We start from the raw sequence: 16357 nt of genomic DNA on the forward strand, positions 1-16357 counted from the left end.
ATGACATTTTGGGTACAGTAACCACTCTGTATTTAACCCTCCTCACATCGTCCCCGTCACATTAAGTAAACTACTTTGTCCACTTGAAAAATCCTTCCCAATATCCCTCTTCCGATCTATTGTCTTCCATCCATTCTTCCATTCACTGATCTTTTAATGTTCACCTCTGGTAAGCTATACTATCAGCTCCTCACTCACATGCACAAACTTCCTAGCAGACATCTTTGAACTTCCACTTCTTTATTTGGGTGGAACTCCTCATTAACATCTGTGCAGTTAAGTCCTTGTTCCTCTTCAATCCCTGCCTAGAAATTTCATCTTCAGTATCAAAAAGCTACAGTATGACTAAAGGACTCTATGCAGAATCATATTTTTTTCAGTTCAGTTTTTTTATCAGTTATAGAACAACTAAGTAGCTAATACTAATACTGGCTATGTCATGATTCCAATGGAGTGTTCAAGGGATGAGCTTCCCTGAACACGAGGACATAATTTACAGAACTGGGATATGAATGGAAAGTACTCCCAGACTGGAGCTCAACACATCGCAACAGCCAGGGGAAAACACCAGTTATGTAGGCACCCTGAACAATCCACACTGCCACTACAGAAAGAACAAAGAAGTATTTCATTGCTTCATGGTGCTCATAAAATAATTTACATCAAATTTTCCACTGCAGTTTTCCTGCTTAAGTCAACGCCCTTCACATTCTCAGCCCAAGTCTTTTATTATATCCACTTGCATATAACTTATTTGTGTAATACATTACTTTCCCATTATAAGCAGAAAAGGTCACATGCTTGTCATTAAATGCGCTAATCTAAATTTAATTTATTTGATGTTCAGTATTTCCCCCAAATTAAAACAAACTTTAAAGTCAGCATGACCAAAGAAATCCTACTCATTCTGTATCTATCTATTAAGCAAAAGATCTGTTGTAAGGAGAATAAAAAAGAAATGGCTACCCTCGCTTAAGTGTTATGCAAAATTGGTTATAAAAAAAATAAAAAAATCACTGTCAGTTACTTTGTTTAAGCCCTGCTTCTTCATAAAACAAGAACTGTAGAATCCTTCTCAATCATCAAAGATCATAAACTTAGCACCTCACTCTTTCTAGCTACTTGTAATTAAAATTCATCTCTATATGGGTTCACAGGAGCGAATACATACAAATGCCTCTATCCCTGACACGAGCGCTGTGGTTAGAAGTGAGCTATGTTCATTTTTACAGTCAATAGTATGAGTTCAATCTTTGATGACTGGTGCATGATAGAGATACACAGAGGAAAGCCAGCAGCCAAGGTCAGTATTATTTATTATAACAGCATAACAAACCACCATCACGGATCAGCTGCTATATAAACTAAATGAAAACTTACAGCTTGTGCCAGCTAGGACATAGCAAGAGGACAGCAGAGAAGAATACAGTGATGCCATGTGTCATGACAAGGTAACTAAATAAAAACAAACAAACCTTAACAGAAAGCCTTTTCTTGATTTTCAAAGTTTTCATGTAAGGCCAAAGGCCAAAAGGAAACCTAACCTTTCCTTTAAAAACACGTAATTTCAGAAACCTCGGTTTACATATAACAAACAGCCTACCCACACTTTCTGCAAAAAAACCTTCCATTTTTATTTCCCCCTAGTTATTCTCCGCTCAATTATGATCATACAGTTCTTCAGATACACAAACCTATGCCCTTACACTGAAGGTACTCACTGTCTGCCTTGCTACAACCTGGCAAAGGAAGATACTCATGCTGAGCCCTCTCCTCAATCACTTGTCCCCAAAGGGGAGATTCCACATGTTGTAACAGCTTACAGGATTACACACCTGGCACACTATACTCTCTGATGGAGAACACCTACGCAAATGGTTGCAAAACAGTGCAGCAGGTTACATGGTGGGGTAGGGCCTCAGTGTGAGGCTCCAACACATAGCTCTTGGAATTACAAGTTTTGTGGTTTGTTCTCCTTCACTATGGGGCCCCACTATCCACAAATCAGGCTAAAACCTGGAGTGTGGCTGTGGAGATTTGCATTCCCCAGCAGCACACCATCAGAAGAGCAGATGAGGGGACAGAGGAATGAGTTGCATGGATGCTGTAAACTGATGATTTAACAGCTCTGCAATATACCGTCTGGCGCACCAGCCTCTTCAAAATTGTTCTTTGTGGACAGCAATTCACTTTTTGAACTTGCTTCAGTTTGGCAAAAGGCATTTGTACCAATTAATTGCATTTGCATCCTCAACCATAGTGTCAGGCAAAGCTGAGGATTTCACCTTCTAAATAAAAGTGAATTTTGCCCTTAATAAATATTCCTGAAACTGGAACTATATACTGCAATGCTTTCAATCTTACTAATTTTGAGTGTCAAAATAGCAAGAAGTCTGAATTAAGAAACAACATTCAAAGTACATACTAAAAATTAGTCATCTAAATCATACAGAACTAGGCTTTATATGCTGCTAATCCACTTATAACCTCCAGGTGATCACAGTCATTAATGGGACAGTATAAGAAAATGGCTCCTCAACAGCTCTAAATTCTTTAATTTCTGTCCTTGTATGCAAGAAATGCTTTAGAAAAATTATTTCTTTTCTTCCGTGCTTAAATTATGCAAAATATATATACACATACATAATAAAAACTGAAGACAAGGCCCTCTAGTAGCTGCAATGCTTCCTTCATTTGTACAAAGACATTAAAAGTATGAACTGATTTCCTTTCTTCCAGCTATTACTCTAAGAGCATACAGAGCAATATGAGATCCTTTGAAATATACTTGGTTGTACAATAAAGGTGAGTTTTGTGTGAGTTTGTGTTTTTTTTTTTTTTAATTTCACACACTTAAGGTTTCTTAATTACCATTAAGCTCTAATAAAACCCAAGTGAGAATACTGCAGGCATTTTTATTGAATTCTATCTGGGATGCTTTGAAGATTACTTTCTGTCATCTTTCCTTCACATGTCAGGGTAAAAAAATACACTACAACTAGGCGTATGTGGGCTGCACTGTCTAGGTGACGTATGCTATAACATGAATTACAGATGTAAAATGAGTATCAGGGAAGTTTTACCATGTCTGTTGTGAAACACTTAAAGCTTGATATTAATTCATGTACTGAGTAACAAGCAAAGCACTCCCAGACAATAGATCATTTAGAAGAAAAGCTCTGCATTCTAACAGCATGATATCATGTTTATAGGCTGGTAATACTGAAGCATAATGCTTTCAGGGAAAACAAAAATATGGAACAATGAGTACGTATCGAAAGAGAGTCAGTGGGGAAAAGAAGAAATATCACTTTAAATCTTAGCCACAGGGCTGCCACAGAACTTTGCCTAACTCCACCTCAGACAGAAACAACTGACACAGCTTGCTTAATTAACCACATCTGCATGTGAAACTTCAAGAAAGGCCACACTGCTAGAGGTGCTCAATGCAGTAATCGAAGCTAAGCAGCGCAGGCCTTGTTCTGGTTCAGAAATGCTTGAGGTCTCATCACCTCCTGCCACAAAAAGCGCTGGAGAGAAAGGACTTGTGTTACGTGGTCTATGATGCTGCAGCACAAAGACATCCTGCAAACTGGTCACCTAAAGGAAAACAGATCTCTTTTAAACTGGAAACCATAAAGTATACAGATCATACATAGGCACACACAGAGCCATCACTTCCAGTGGAACTACCAAGGACTTTCAAAACAATAAAAACTCTGAAGTTCAAAAAAAGCCCAGAAAATTAAACAAGTAGAGGATAACTTTATCTATCACCATGCACATTAATACAACAAGACACTCCTCAAATGCACAAACTAGCATGCAAACTGTGTCTATGAATGCTTTAAGCAGTCCACGATCCGTAATAATAGCAAGAAAACCATGATGCTGCATGCTGGCGAGAAAGAAATAAAGTAATAAAAACAAAAAGCTGAGGAAAAAACCCACAATATGAAAGCAAACAAAAGAAATAAAACCACAGCAAGCATCTCTGCCGTTAAGAGGTACACAGCCTGCCAGAGAAGCATGCAAAAGCACCAGTTTTTCTTACAGCACGTATCTTTTACCTACCAATTTTCCACTCCAAATCTGCCTAAAGCCTCACGTGCAGGTCTCAGCCATCATCTCTTACTACGTCAGCTAAACTCACTGTTCAAAGTCCTCAGAGCTGACATGAAGAAATTGTATTTGCATTTTTTCAAGGACATTCAACTGAATATCAGTTTGTGCTGTTGATCCAAAGTCTGAGTTAATTCACTTTCTAGACATACCTGCCTGGCTAAGGAATGGAGAAACTTTTGAATTCTGCAAGATTTATTTCTGGGACAAGTGCTTTTTCTATACAATCTATGATGTTTACACACAAAGTTTAAAAGCATTTTAAAACTAGAAATTAAGACAAAGCTGCCCAGTTCAGCTGCGATCATTTGGGCAGCAACCTCTACAATCATCGAATGCGTCTTCTGAAGCAAGCTAGGCAATCAGATTTTTCCCAGGTTGCCAGTATTCGCATGAGATGCGGAACTAACCCTCATCCTTCTCTCCCCCTTTGTTCAGAGGAACGAGTTCCTACACAGAGTTTAGTTACTGTTTTTTCCCAAAGACAAGCATAATAGTTTATATCAGAATTTACAGAGCTGGGACTATAGGATTTTCCCTTTTTCCTTTAGAAGAAACTAGTGATTTAGTTGGCTTGTATGCAGTATAGCATAAAACAAGCAAACAACAAAGAAAATAGGGAAAAAATGGGCGAGGAGGGAGAGAAATGGAAGCAGAGGGAGACAATTTGAGTAAAACAAGAACAATCAGGTGCTTGTTTGCTGCTGGTAAACATATTACTTGACATGAAAAGGAGCAAAGCAAATACGAGCAGATCTGACTGTTCCCAAAAAGATAAGACATTCAAGTCATATTAAAGAAAGTTTTAGTCTACTGCTGCTTCCTTTTAAGCCTCTTCCTGCTCTAACAAGTCTTGGTCACCACCCAGTGGAAGTCGATCTCAACTACAAGACCTTTACAGAAAATTGCTTCAGGAGGCACTAACAACCTCATGCACTGAATAGCAGACATATAATTGGAGTAAAGTGCTTTAAGTGCTCTCTCCAGTGAATAACAGGCTAGTCCTTAATTTCAGCACCAGAATACATGCACTTTGACTGTTCTAACACAATTTTCAAGGACGGTAATGGTCATAAAAACAACTCTTAAAATGACATCTTGATATTTTGTATTTACCCTCCGTCACTGATGTCCCGCCTTACTTCTTCAGTTTACAAGTCCAAAAGAATTTTGAAGAAATGTAATTGCCTGCAGTAGAAGCTCAAGCTGCTGTCTGAAAGTCAGCCCCTGCTCCTCCTCCTTTTATGCCATCATCAGCTGAGGAGTTAGTGAAATGAAATCTTGTCTGACAATTTGAAGGTAGAACAAAATACACTGGTTGCCCTTCTGAAGCTGTGTCACTTTGTAGTAGTGACAGTAAGGAAAACTTACTTTATAAACACCTGCACTTAGATAAACAATAGAGACTTTAACAAATCTGGTCATCAACCAGAGGATACAGATGGCCAGCTGTATGTCTGTAAGCTACCTTTGCAAAAAAAAAAAAAGTTTCTAAAATTAAACACTCTGCTTTACATCCCTAATTCCACATTTTTTTCCAGAAAATAAACTTCCTTGAAAAGTCAGTTTGAAATAAGAATATGAACATGAGCAACGTAACTATCTGGATCATATTTTTAAAAAGCATGCAAGTTTTAAACAGTACAGGTTTTTAAATGATGCAAAGCCAATCTCTAAAACTGCTGAAAATAATATACTAATTATATTAGTATAGTTTGATATATTATTTTCTTCATAATATTGTAAAATACTTGTATCACACAAGAAACAAGGCAGAAAAATAAGTTGATTAAAATATGAAGTGCATTGTATGAAATAGCTACTCATTTATTCTTCAAGCACAAGCGAAAAATCCAAAATTCCTCTGCAACAAAACACAACCAAAAGAGAGACAACACAAGAAACAGGAAAGTCAAGCTGACTTACATATTTCTATTGTTTTGGCTGTCAAAAGGTGCATTAACAGCAGAGAACAGACATTATTTAACAGATGATCAACCTAATATATTCTTCTCCAGCCACTGAGGAGTATTTAGACAGATATTTAAATAAAAGATACTGATAATAGATTTAATAAAATATACCTTGAAAGATAAATAGCAGATAAACACTTTAAAATTCATGACAAATGCAAGATTCAAACTTTACTAGTTTTCCCTGAATACAGAAAAGGCTGGGACAACTAGAAGAACTGAGTCAGACTTTAAAACTGCTGTTTCCACACACAAATATAGTTTAGATGATCACAAGACCAAGGGCAGATTCCAAATTTGCCAATACTGCTTTAGAATTAAGATACAAGACCTCTATCTCTGATTTAATACCTTCTCAGCTGCTGTAAATTCAATTAGACTTTCAGTGATAAAAATCCAACCCAGCACGCCTCTGCCCTCCCTTTTCAGGACATCAAAGTGCAGGTGATAAACCATCTCAAGAACAGACCTGAGAGCCTTCAGCCTTGAAGGTGGGCCTGTCTTGTTTATGAGACACTAATAATTTTCAGTCACGTATTTTTAAGTAGAATATGAAACTTTCACTGGTAAGCACTTTAATAAAGTCAGACATTATAAAACCGTATGTATTAATATACAAATATTGTTTATTATTAAACACAGCGTTATTTATGTAGTCCTACAGCAGTAACTTACAGCAAAGCTGGAAATTCTATCCGTATCTTGTGACCATTTAAAGAATTTTGCTGCTGTTTTAAATAACAGCCAAGGAAAGAATCTGCATCAAGAAAATTTGGAAATCAATGGCGTATACTGAGAAATATTCCTTTCACTATGCTCTAGACATCATCCTTGAATTAAGGATGAGACTGGCTGCTCTGCATCAGCTCTGTCTCCTTGAGACGAATGTAAGAGGGACATGCACCTGTTGGAGGATGCCCAGAGGAGGGCCACAAAGATGGTCAGAGGGCTGGAGCACCTCTGTGAAGACAGGCTGGGGCTGCTCAGCCTGGAGAAGAGAAGGCTATGGGGAGACCTTAAGAGCACATTCCAGTACCTGAAGGGGCCAACAAAGCTGGAGAGGGACATCTTAGCAAGGCCTGTAGTGACCAGACTAGGGGCAATGGCTTTAACCTGAAAGAGGGTACATTGAGATTAAGATAAAAGGAAGAAATTCTTCACTGTGAGGGTGGCGAGGCACTGGCACAGGCTGCCCAGAGCAGCTGTGGATGCCCCATCCCTGGAAGTGCTTGAGGCCAGGTTGGACGGGGCTGGAAGCATCTGGTCTAGTGGAAGATGTCCCTGCCTGTGGCAGGGGGGGTTGGAACTAGATGGTCCTTAAGGCCCCTTCCAACCTAAACCAGTCTGTGACATACAGGAGTCATACAGATTTAGATGAGCATGCTGTTCAGGAACCAGCTGTGGTATGGACACTCTTCATAACGTTCAGGCTATCCAGAAAATACCAACTACCTTTCCTACTAAACTCGCTTGAGGATATATGTCAGAGGAGAAATACCTTAAAGGACAGTTTCTACCATACAGCCTGCCTCTCTGAGGTCTTGATAACCAAGTGACTTGCCAATAAGAAGAGTGCTTATCCATACCGTTTACTGTTCCCGTAGAATCCCTGGAACAAGGGATGCCTACCGTGGGTTTTGAGAACAGCACTTCAGTTGCAAGCCATCCTCTGAAGGTTATAGTTGCTAAGCACAGGCTATCCAATACTGGCCAGCAGTTAGACTAGAAATTGCCACAAAGAGGAATGAAAACCCATGGTCTGCTTTATGCAAAATAGCCCTAGTCTTGGCAAAAGCATTTCAGTGACATCCAAAATTAGCACGATCCGCTCAATGCCCATGTTCTGGCTGAGCACTGTAAGGGTTTTAGCACTAAGAAAGTGTTAAAAAAGTCCCTTCCTCCCTCTGTGCTCTGAAGGGAACAAGCAGCATCCTTCATTTCATGGGAGAAGCCATGGAAGAAGCAAGCCAGAGAAAGCTACATCAGGCATAAGCAGACATACACTTTCAAGTAACACAGAAATTATTACCTCCTTTAATATCATACTGCAGCTTACCCTACTAGGGCAGGAAAATCTATATAGCCTAACAAAGGATGCCAGATGGAAAATTCCACTGAGCTTAATTAGCTCACTGCTATTCCTGGATGATTGATACTGATGCGACTGTAAGATGAAGATTCTTTTTTTTTTCTAATGTGTGTTTTTACTTTAGTTTTTACAGGTGTAATTGTTGTTCACTGAAAAAAAAAAAGTACAAGATAGGAAGTAGTGCTTTGATTTCAAGTGAGAAAACTAAAACACTCTTTTCTCACGCTACAGTAGATACATAAACAGTCACTTTTTTGTGTATTGTTGCACGACATAATGGTTTCATAAGTTTTACATGAAATTAGAAGAAAAATGGTAACAAGAGGCTGAAGGTAGTAAAGATCAGACAGACACGTGTCTTAGGTTTGTGTGACAAGGTTTTTGGTAGTGGGGGGCTACAGGGCTGGTTTCTGTGAGAAACTACTAGAAGCTTCCCCTCTGTCTGATAGAGCCAGGGCCAGCTGGCTCCAAGATGGACCTGCCACTGGCCAAGACCGAGGCCATCAGTGACAGTGGTAGCACCTCTGGGACAGCTTATTTAAGAAGGAGGAAAAAGTACGTGTGCAACAGCAATTGCAGCCAGAGAGAAGAGTGAGACTGTGTGAGAGCAGCAGCCCTGCAGCCCCCCGGGTCAGCGCAGAAGGGGCAGGGGGGGCTCCAGGCACCAGGAGCACAGATTCCCCGGCAGCCCACGGTGAAGCCCCCAGCCAGGCAGGCTGCTCCCCCAGCTCAGGGAGCCCACCGGGGAGCAGATCCCCACCTGCAGCCCATGGGGGACCCCAAGCCCGGACAGGGGGTGCCCAAAAGAGCTGTGACCCACAGGCAGCGGTGCTGGGGCAGATCCGGGCAGGGCCTGTGGCCCCATGGGGAGAAGAGCCCGTGCTGGGGACCCTGCGGGGCACCCGTGCTGGAGCAGTTCATGAAGAGCTGCAGCCCATGGGAAAAACCCATGTTGGAGGAGTTTGTGGAGGACTGTCTTCCACAGGAGGGACCGCATGCTGGAGCAGAGGAAGAGTGTGAGGAGGAAAGAGCAGCAGGAGCAATGTGTGATGAACTGACCACAACCCCCATTCCCTGTCCCACTCTGCTGCTTGTCAGGGAGAAGTCAGAGAAGTTGTGAGTGAAATTCAGTCTGGGAAGAAGGGAGGGGTGGGAAGAAGGTATTTTAAGATTTGATTTTATTCCTTATTACCCTACTCTGATGTGATTGGTATTAAATTAATTTTTCCAAGTCAAGTCTGTTTTGCTCATGACAATAACTGATGAGTGATCTCCCCATCCTTATCTCAAGCCAGGAGCCTTTCATTACGTTTTCTCTCCCCTGTCTGTTTGAGGAGGGGAGTGATAGAACAGCTTGGTGGGCACCTGGCATCCAGTCAGGGTCAACCCTCCACGACACGTGAGCAAAGCTGAATGTCTAGAGAATGCTGAGAATCTGCAGAAAAACATTATTGCCTGAAGACAGTGATTAGTAAAACCAAAATGAATATCAGAGTGGGAAAAGAAACAAACAAACAAAAATATCAAAGGCTTGTGAAATTCATATGAAGAACAAATGAGGCAGCCTCACTCAACTAGAAATAACAGCAAATAAATCAGCTAGATTTCCAAGGATTAGGTTGAAGGTATTTTATATTTATTTTGTGAAATGTTAAGTAAAGTTCCTATTTACCCCTGGCAAAAATATACCACACATAGAGGCTTTCCCAGGATACTTTGAAACAAAAAAGAAAAAAGCTCATTTCCTCATTCAGCACCAAGATACACACTTTTGGCTTTGCTTTTCCTGTTTCAATATTAAATCTCCCTTACTCGTGTTGGAAAAGAAAAAAAAAGACAAGAAAAAAAAGGCATTTTATTGTGGTTTATGTTGCTTTAGCTATCCAAAAGAACGAACCAATATGGCTCAAAACAGTTACCATCCTGTCAGCTAGTCATATCTGAAGGTACTCTGAAGTGTACAAAGTATGAAACCCAACAATTTGCTTGCCAGACTGTCTTGGCAAGAAGATACGTTCCTTACCCTTTACTGTTGGTCTCCAAAAGAAGACTCCTCATGCCTCCCACTTTCTGTTACTGCATTGCAAGGTGGATAGCTCTTATGTCACCTAAAGCATCCTTTAATTTTCTGTGAAAATCTGGTATTCTCAAACAAAATTTCACTCGAAGGCATTTTACATTCTCCCAAAAGAGAGGCCTTAAAATGGAGTTTCTGCCTTCTCCCTGCTGCACGCCCCGCCCCCCCCCAAGAACATCTCCAAAATCTCCAGTAAATTCTGTATTTCTGTAGAAACTCTCAACATGAGTTACACGCATGTGATTTTCTAGCCTGGACGACACATTAACTCCATCATGTAGCAAATATCTTCCCCAACTCTTCAGCTACTACAGTTTCAAGTGGAAACTAGAATCTATTGATTAAATTTACTTTACCGCATCCATGAAAAAATCTATCCATCTACTAAGTTTTTTGGGATCATCCCCTTACTGTTCAAACATAACCATGGAGATCTTCATGTCTAAAATCTAACAGAAAACATTCCCATGATCTATCTTCCTTTAACACAATGGATTGGAATTGATGCTAAAAGACGAAGTTACTCACTGACTTATTTGCTCACATCTAGTCACCATGACCAAGCATCAGCTGCGACAAGATGTCTGACAAAGCACAAAGCTGAAGAGTAGTGCTGAAAAGAGCACCTTGCTCTGAAGAGTAAGTGTTAAGACTAAAACCTAGCTTGTGCAAAAAGGATGGAGAGAAAGTAGGATGGAAAGGCTGTGATTAGAACGGGGAAGCAGCAGTGCATGCAGTAACATGGAGAACTGCAGACGCACAGAACACAGTCTGCAGGTGAAAAGGACTAAGACGACAGCAGATGAAAAGACAACAGCAGGAACTAGACTTTGACCTGTTGTAGGTTGGAGAAACTGTGCTGGAGATGTTACAGAAAGTCAGAAAGAGGGCTAAACACAGGAATAAGGAGCAAGAGAAATGGGAAACTCACAAGAAGCCAGGATGATGCGGAACAGATTTACAAGAAGAGTTTTTGTACTCCAGAGGGACAGATATGCTGAAGAACCTCATGAAAGTGTTATCAATTTGCAACGAGTAGTTGTGAAAGCTGTTTCAATAGCTGCATGCAGTAAGTAAGGTCTACAGACACACAAAAATGAAGTTCATTAACAAAAGAGCTTCATGAACAAATTATCACAACAATGCTACATAGGCAGCCTTTACTCTGACACTTTTCAACTTCTGAAAGCCAACCATAGCAACTTTATTAAGTTATTTTAAGGTCGTTCCTGCCATATTTTTAAGATTTTTTAAAAAACATATATTCTTCCTCACATACTATTTTACAATTAGCAAGAACAGAGAACTCTGGATGATTACAAGAAAAATTGTAATTAAAGATTGTGAAGGCAGGGATAGAAAAGATAACGGAATCTTAGTAGAGGAAGGCGTCCTATACGTATTTCATAAGTAGTGCCCCACAAAACAACCATCTCCACTCTGCAACTGAAATGCAAAACCACAAAAGCTTAGAAGAAACAAATAAAATAATTCAGTCAAGCACCCAGAGAGCCTATCACCTGCAAACAATTAAAAAATCTGGATTCGGCTAAAGTAAGAAAAAATTTGACCTGAAGCTTGTTCCACAGCTAATCAAGCTACAAAACTGTCTGGATTCTCAAAGAACGCTGTTGTTGCAAATAATTTGAAACCTTGGTATTTAACCTTCTACCTTAAAAAATTTTACAGATCCAAGTTAATAAAATTATCAGAACATGGGATGTTTTAAAGTGTGTTGCCATTAGCTTACAGCCACTAAACAGAACACACACAAAAAAAAAGCAAACTCATGAAATGAAGGGTGTTGGTTTTATACTGTAAAGTATCTTTGGGGAACAAAACCCCAAAATCTATGCAGTGATGAAGAGATAAATATTTGCACAATTTTTAACAGCATGAATTAACACTTTAAAAATGGACAAAGTGTGAATAGCTCGAACTATGTAAATCTGCATATATACATGTTTCTTACCAGCTACTGGTACATCCAGTTTTGCTCGTTTCAATTCTGATATAGAATTTTGGAGCTGGTCTATTACAAAGTCATCTTCATAGAAGAAATCCTTGGCTAAGGACTCCTGCAGAAATTCTACAAGCCCTTCCATTTGTAATTTCATCAGGTGCTCTATGTAGGAAGGAAACATTATACATTAAAATGTATTGATTATGAACATTGGAAAATATACTTAAGACATTTAAGATGCTTTTGTTTCCAAAGTGGAATGAAAAACAATTAATTAAGCAGATAACAGCATTCTACACCACAAATCTATAAAATCTATTAAAAGTTCACTTGCAAATCAGCATGGAAATGCTTCCTACTTAACATTCTCTACTTAGGACAATGTTTTCCAAGAAGGTGCATCTTCAGAAAGCTAACTACAAGTCACTCTCCTTCAACCTTATGTCGAACAGCTTCAGGTCTTTTATTTTTCAGCCTGCATCTTCAACTTGCAAACCACTGCTGTAGGTATGTACATCATCCCTCTTACTAGGAGCTTTGAAAAGCACTAAAACATTTTTAAAATTTCTTATTTATGGTATTCTCATTCACAACTGAATTAACTTCCAATGAAATTATGATGGCAGTTCACACTTCAGAACCACTGCTTCAGGCTCTTTGCTACTTCAATCAAATTCAGGTCATATTTTGAAAGTAATTTTACAGTTATCAGATTATTTTTCTTTCCCTTTTTACACAGCCGTAAGGCCATGTTTCCCATACAAACCTATTTGGCTTGCCAGGCTGTAACTGCAAACCTATGTAGCTTCTTTAAGCATATGTATGCCATCAAAAGTTTCAGAATGTACAATTTGTATACAGGAACCATAAAAAGTGTTCTTGCATTGTAATAAAAATGCTTCACAACGGCACTTTGACTGGATAGCTACACCCCCAATGTTATTAAGGGTAGGCAAGAGACTGGAAGACAAATCAGAATCTGTCTTTTGCCACCTTCTCTGCCAGTCCTCTCATTTCTTCTCTGTTGCCGTAAGGTACCTTGATGTTTTGACCAGGGAAGAAGTTGCCACATACTTGCTAAGCAAGCAAGCCCGCATTCGGACTTTTTTCTCAGGTCTTCCCATCAAAAAAGTGGTGAATAAAAAACATTTTCAAGTGGATGTCTATTTGTAAATAAAGAAGAGAAACCAAAATACTAAGCCGAATGACTTGCTTCTAAATGTTGAAGTACAATAATTACAAAAATAACGTTTTTCATTTTTCAAAGCAGTTTATGAAGTACCTAATGAACACACCCCAGTGAGACAGTGAGGTAGGATCACCACAGCTCAAGGAGGGTAAAAGCAAGCAAACTAAGACATCAGTTTTACAGGCTCCATGCAGACCTCTGAATTTATATAGAAATAAAATGACCCCACTAAGAAAGCCGAACTCCCAGAGTAAGACTTTAATAAACTTGAGCTACAAGGTATCATCTTCAGAAATGCTCAAGTATATTTAGAAGCCAACATCTATCCTTAAAAGCTTTTGGGATCCTTTGGAACTTAAGGTGCTAAGTCACTTTGGGGAAACAGGCATAGATGCTTTGGACAATTCTGCTCAAATCTCAACTTTTACTTCACCCGAAAGCAAGAGATGGAAGACAAGGGCATCCAGGCAGACAACAGAAATTCTGAATCTTAATCGTTCTTGGACCAACAGCAATGTAAAGAGAGACATACATGGGTGGTGACTCATTGCCAAGTTGTTTGCTGATAAAGAGTTTCAGGTGGGGATTCTTTGTGTGCTGTTTTTGGTTAATTTAAATCCTGTAGGGGTTAAAAAGCCATTTCCAAACTGTGGAACTACAACATTTTTCCCCCATTGCTTAATCAGCAATAAAGCTCACTTCATGTCAATGCTTAAATAACTTTCTTACAGTAATAAATATTTTTCTTTGGAAATCACATGGTATTGGATCTGGCTGAGATGGAGTTAATTCTCCCCCCAGCAGCCCTCACAGTGCCATGCTTGGTTTTGGTAGCTGGAGAGGTGCTGATAACACAGAGGTGCTTTGGCCTCTGGGCGCAGCACTCCACAGCACCAAGGCTGTCCCTCCAACATTCCTCCTGCACCGCAGGCAGCAGGCTGGGGTGGGCAGGAGGCTGGGAGGGGACACAGCCAGGACAGCTGACCCAAACTGACCAAAGGGACGTTCCATACCATATGATGGCTGCTCGGCAACAAAAACTAAGAGAAAGGAGGAGTGGGGGGCATTTGTTATTATGATGTTTATCTTCTGGAGTAACCAATATGTGTACTGAAACCCTGTTTCAAGTGGCTGGACATCACCTGCTGATGGGAAGTTGAGAATAAATCTTTTGTTTTCCTTTGCTTCCATACACAGCTTTTGCTTTATTAAACTGTGTTTATCTTGACCCATGAGGAGTTTTTTTCCATCTTACTTTTCTCCATGCCCTGTCCAGCTGAGGAGGGCTGTGATAGAGCAGCTTGGTGGGCACCTGTCATCCAACCAAGACCAACCCACCACACACCCACATTAATAAAGCAAAGATTTTGATCTTTTTGTGCATAGGAAGGAAAAACACCCATCAGAAATAGCATACAAAATTTTTTACACAAAGTCAAGCTACACAAAACAGGAACAAAACCAGCTAAATAACTGTTTAGCATTCAAATGTTTGAGAGATTTCTTACTTCTGTGCAGTTTCAGAATTGTGTAAGACATAGCAGTGAGAATCCGCTCTCCTTCAAGTATGTAGATATCCCATATCCTGAGGCTTAATGTAAAAGGAGTCTGCAATGATAGAATCAGACAACACTGAAAGAGGCTGTCCCAAGTCACAATTACAAACAGAAATAGAAAATGAAAAACATACTCACACGATCAAGAAAACACTGGAAAAACCACTTTGTTGTGTAAAAGCTAGTGGACATATCCTGGGAGTCCTGTAAAAAATGCAGAAGTTTAAAAATACAAAAATGAAGTAATGTTTTGGGTTGTCCATGAAAAAACATTTTCACCTTGAGGCCAACATACCAAATATTCACCATAAATAATTGATTTAACTACATGAAACACTGTTACCTCAATCCAACGAATACAATTTGTGCCTTTTACAGTTTTTCTTCATCAACTTCATCACCTGAAGAATCTGCATTCGGAGATGCAGAGGTTATTATACCTCCATCTTATTTGTGGGACAGAGGTAGCAGAAGATTAAATATTTTCCCAAGAAAATAAATCAATATTCTGGAGCAACCAAAGTTCAGGCACTGGGTCGATTTAGTCTTTTATTTTTCTATAGCAAGGCTGCCAATTCATGCCAAAGGTTGCAAAGATTTTGTGACAAGAATACCTACCTATAGAAACTAGCCTAAACCAATCAAATTCTTCAAACACAGGACCTCAAAACAGCACTTAACATTGATAAGGTATTACATTCCTTAATTAAGGGGCCCAATTTCCCCCAGAGCATAGATGGTCCACAGCTGGTATGCCATGCCATTTGAAGATGGCTAAAGTTTCATTGCAGTTTCATGGAGCTCTTCAAAGTTCTTTGCAATCAGAGGAAAGCCAAAGCAAAAGCTGAAAAGTTAAGAAATTCTGAATTTTAACTTTGGGATAACACCATATTCTATGCTTGCCACACTCAGCTTTTCAAAAATTTCAAATATACAAACACTGAATAAGGAATGGACCAAATCCTTCTGGTTTGTCTGCAGGCTTTACCTTCATCTTTCAGCCACATAAAATGGGCTTATCTTAGTGATACATTCACAATAAGAAATGAGGAAAAATAATTCTTAATTTTGAGAATATTTTAAAAAAGCAGACAGAAGAAAAAACACCTTGAGTTTTTTCTAACCTGTAAGAATGGCCATCAGTTTACTGAAACAAAGAAATAAAGGATGATGCCTTTCCCTGATAAAAAACCCCAAAACTTACTGCTATTGAATTTTATGCCACTAAACTAATTCACACAAAACCAGAACTAAGTTCCAATTTAAAACTGAAAAAAATATATACTGCATATACACAGAGAGAGTGAATGCACTTTTTTGGAACTTTCTTTTTCAAATGACCCAATGTAGGGGTGGGGGGGATGACAGATACACACCCCCCACCCCAC

The 16357-nt window shown here is 39.4% G+C and overlaps 1 protein-coding gene across 4 annotated transcripts in view; it reads right to left on the reverse strand.

Annotated features, from left to right (window-relative positions):
- Nucleotides 1-16357, reverse strand: part of USP6NL (USP6 N-terminal like) — a 130925-nt gene that overhangs the window by 4329 nt on the left and 110239 nt on the right. For all 4 annotated transcript variants that reach the window (XM_040595096.1, XM_040595093.1, XM_040595095.1 and 1 more), the window contains 3 exons: nt 15108-15173; nt 14922-15021; nt 12234-12386 (listed from right to left, as the gene is read on the reverse strand). In XM_040595096.1, coding sequence (XP_040451030.1) covers nt 12234-12386; nt 14922-15021; nt 15108-15173 — 319 coding nt within the window. The remainder of the gene's footprint in view (nt 1-12233; nt 12387-14921; nt 15022-15107; nt 15174-16357) is intronic.

This window comes from Falco naumanni, chromosome 5 (genome assembly GCF_017639655.2).
Source record: "Falco naumanni isolate bFalNau1 chromosome 5, bFalNau1.pat, whole genome shotgun sequence".
Classification (NCBI taxonomy): Eukaryota; Metazoa; Chordata; class Aves; order Falconiformes; family Falconidae; genus Falco; species Falco naumanni.